Genomic DNA, 3,862 nt, shown 5'->3' on the forward strand with positions numbered 1-3,862 from the left:
TTTCACTCTGTAGTTGAGACTGACCTGGAACTCACTATGTAGCCCAGGCTGGTCTCGAACTCACAGTGATCCTCCTGCCTCAGCCTCACAAGTGCTGGGATTACAGGTGTGTGCCACCACACCTGACCTGGTTAGATTTTGCGGGGGGTGAGTTATTCTTTAACAAGGCTGTTGAAAGAACCCTTGGATCACTGTTGTCAAGTCACCAAGAAGTTAACCTGGTAGAGACAGCTGAGCATGTTAGCCCTGTGGCACCCTGGCTGTGCCTCCTGAGAGCCCTCTGGCCCTATGGGCCCTCACCCACAGATGGCAGTGACAGTTACACACCTGCCTTGCACACACAGGTGAACAGGAGTCCTGGAGGTCAGCCTGCTGCGGTACCCTGACCCCAGGACATTAGTGTCTTCCAGGGCAGCTTCAGTGAAGGCTGAGGTCGCTGCCATTCAAGCCTGATGGAGCAGAGTATTGCTGTTGCTGCTTGCCTGTGGTATCTGCTAACTTGTAATGCAAACTCTCTCTTCTTTCTTCCAAGCCAAACTGGCGAGGCGCAGTCAGGAACGAGACAATCTCGGCATGTTGGTCTGGTCACCCAATCAGAACCTGTCGGAGGCGAAACGTAAGTCCCAGGATGCCTTGCTCCCACCTTCCTCTGAAGTGCCAGAGTCCCACATAGGTCACGTCCCTCACATTGTCATTGTACAGTAATCTGAAGAGTTTGAAAATATGTGCTTCATGACTGTGGCCTGTCACTGGAAAGATTGCTGGTCTGTGGGTTTATAACTTCCTATGTTTCTACATGCTGTGTATCAGCTGATGCCGAAGTCTAGAAGAAGTCCTCCGAGGAGAGAGCTGTGGGCAGCGGGCAGCAGGTAGCTCCACTGACTGGGACTTTACAGATTGACAAAGACTAAGCGTTAAACTGGTTTAATTTGAAGGGTTACAAGGATAAATGTGTTTGGTGAATGAACTTCATTATGTGGAACTTGAGCCTGGCCGGAAGCAAAGCATTTGAATTGGGTCTTTGACAGTATTTGAGAATTTCTTAGGCAAATACTGTACCCTGAGCTGCTTTGGGCTCTTTCTTCTGGTAGGGGTTCTATAGTCCTTTGTACTATTAATTGTATTTTCTGTCCCTGCTGCTCACAGTTCCAGGTCAGATTAATTTTATAGCTGCTGTACTACTCTTAAGTCCTTAGCATTTTCAGGAAGTATTTTGTTTTTAAAAAGTTTTTTGAGATAGGGTCTGGCCATGTAACCCAGGCTACCTCAATCTTGTGGCAATCCTCCTGCTTCAACCTCGCCAGATACTGGGATCACAGACGTACAGTGTACCCCCTGCCCACTGTCCTTGCCTTATTTCCTTCATCAATTTGAGAGTAGATAGAGCCTCCCTTTGCCAATGATTCAGTGGAGGCCGTGGGTGGAATTTACAGAGTTAACACTGAAATCACATGCAGTGTTCTGGGTATGATGTGTACTTTTATGGAGAAAAAGACTTTGGATTCTCAGAGATCTTTGACAAATCTGCAGGCTAAGAATCGTTGTTCTGAAGGTGGTAGTTTTAAAAGTGCCTCAATGATGTTCATGAGAAGTCTGGAATGTTCTCATTAGAAGCTGGAACTCTTAGGCTTCAACCAGCAGTTCCCAGATCACGTTTTTCCTATTGAAATAGGTGTTAACAGTTTCTAGTGATCGCGTGTAGTGAATATTCAACATCATCTGTGTTAGCACATTGAAGGTGGTAAGAGCTCATATATAAAGAAGTACATTTCACTTTGACCCAGAGGGATCCCTTTTATTTTTGTAAAGTGCCTTTCATGGAGCATGAGAAATTCAACTACTCTTAGTAACGCTAAACTTAGCAATAAAAAAATTCTTTCCAGTCTGATGTGATTTTTTAAATATCTTGATCTCACCACCATCACTGTGCTGTTTTAAGAGCTTGTAAGAACAGCATAGCCTGTAATCCCAGCACTCTGGGAAGCTAAGGCAGGAGGATCCGAAGTTTGAGCCCAACCTGGGGACCTTGTGACTTAGCGAGACACTGTCTCAAAATAAAAAAGTGTTGCCAGGTCTGGTGGCACATGCCTGTAAGCCCAGCACTCCGGAGGGTGAAGTGGGAGGATCACTGAGTTCAAGACCAGCCTGAACTCTACATAGCTAGACCCTGTCTCCAAAAATAAATAAGTAAAATAAATAAAAAGGACTGAAGATGTGGCTCAGTGTGAAGGCCCTAGAATTAATCACACTAAAAACAAGAACAAAGACCAGAACAGCAGAAGAGGAGCATTGCTATCCCTGATGCCTTTGTCATGCTTGGGAAGGCCTTTCTGAGTATTTCCTGGTCTCTTCTCTTTGAGCACTTGCAGTGACTTACAAAAGCCTTTCTAACAGAGAGCTGAAAATCTGCCTCCCCACATTAGCAAAATGTTGCTTTCTGAGCTCTGCTTCATCCGAGTCTCTTGGTCATTCTGTCGTCCTGTCCTCTCTGCTGCCTCCTTGTTTCGTGTGTCTCAGCTGGATTTAGGGTTCCCTGCATCTCTGTGCCCTCCTGGATAGATTCCATTTGCTCTCATGCCCATTTCCAGTTGTACCCAGTGTACCAGGGGAAGCATTCGCTGAGCAGGATGGCAAGCACAGCATACTGTGTGTGTGCCTGCAGCCTGTAGTATCCACGGTAATGGGATGGCTGTTCCTGTCCCATTGTACAGATGGCATCAGCGCCCATGTGGACCCCAAGTGGGTATTTGTGGTGTCCATGCCCTGACACTTGCAGCTGCCTCTCCATTGCCGCTGAGGTAAGATGGCACAGCAGAGCAAGATTTGTATTTGTCTCTTGCATGTTTGTATTACCTACCATAGTCTTGGGAGTCAGATTTTAATTTTAATATTTTGTTTTTCTTAGACCTAGAAAAGAGCAGAATTTTAAAATTAATATTTTTAAGCAATGGTTTTTTGTGTAAATTAAATTTGCATTTTTACTGTAAGCCCTGCCCAGTATTAATTAAAAGTTTGAAACCTAATCTAAAAGTAACATATACTGTTGAAAGCTTAAAAAAAGAAAAAGAAAAAAAAAAGCTGATCCATTTTTCTATCATTCCAAGATACTGGTAAACATTTTGTAATGATTCTTCCAATCATTTTGTCCTGTGTGTGTGTATGTATGTATGTATATATATAAATGAGATGGTGGTAGTTTTGTCCTGAACACTGGCCCAGGATTTTCCACATTGTTAAAATGCCCTGTAAACATTTAAAATAACTGTACAGTATTCCATCGTATGGGTGAGTTAGCATATTTCTATGCTGAACATTTAGGTTGTTTCTAACTCATTGCTATGTAAAAGAAGGCTGCAGGGCCAGGGTCTTAGCTCAGTGTTGCCATGCCTGCCTGGCAAACACAAGGTCTTGAGTTTGATCCCCAGAATCAAAAATTTTTAAAATAAAAAGGCTGCAGTGAAAAACGGAGTCGTAGAGCTTGTCCTATTTATTTCAGTGCTTTCTTACATTATATTTCTCAGAATAGAGTTATTGTTGGGACAAGTTCGCTTCCCTGTTCAGAAGTGAGAAGTTGAGTGCGGGGACCCCTCAATAGGAGCCGGGCTTCTCGGAGTGGCTGCCCATGTGTGGAGGTTTGGCGTCATGCAGAGTAGCTCGGTGATGTCACTTACAGTGGGGCTTCGCCAATCTACAAAAGGTCTTCACCATCTCTCATCACTCCCTCAACTGTTCCACAGCAGAGAGACAGAAAGAAGTCTTTTCCTGGGCTGGGGATTTAGCTCAGTGGTTCTGCTGCCTGCCTTGCAACCGCAGGGTCCCAAGTTTGATCTACAGTACCAAAAAAAAAAAAAAAAAAAAAAGG

General features: G+C 44.3%; 1 protein-coding gene across 1 annotated transcript in view; it reads left to right on the forward strand.

The window, feature by feature from the left end:
* The first annotated feature begins 499 nt into the window (after positions 1-499).
* Rcor1 (REST corepressor 1) overlaps positions 500-3,862 on the forward strand; it is a 39,606-nt gene continuing 36,243 nt past the window's right edge. The window contains exon 1 of the mRNA XM_010607257.3: positions 500-616. Coding sequence (XP_010605559.1) covers positions 505-616 — 112 coding nt within the window. The 5' untranslated portion in view covers positions 500-504. The remainder of the gene's footprint in view (positions 617-3,862) is intronic.

This window comes from Fukomys damarensis, unplaced genomic scaffold (assembly GCF_012274545.1).
Source record: "Fukomys damarensis isolate Sample0158 unplaced genomic scaffold, DMR_v1.0_HiC HiC_scaffold_21, whole genome shotgun sequence".
NCBI lineage: Eukaryota > Metazoa > Chordata > Mammalia > Rodentia > Bathyergidae > Fukomys > Fukomys damarensis.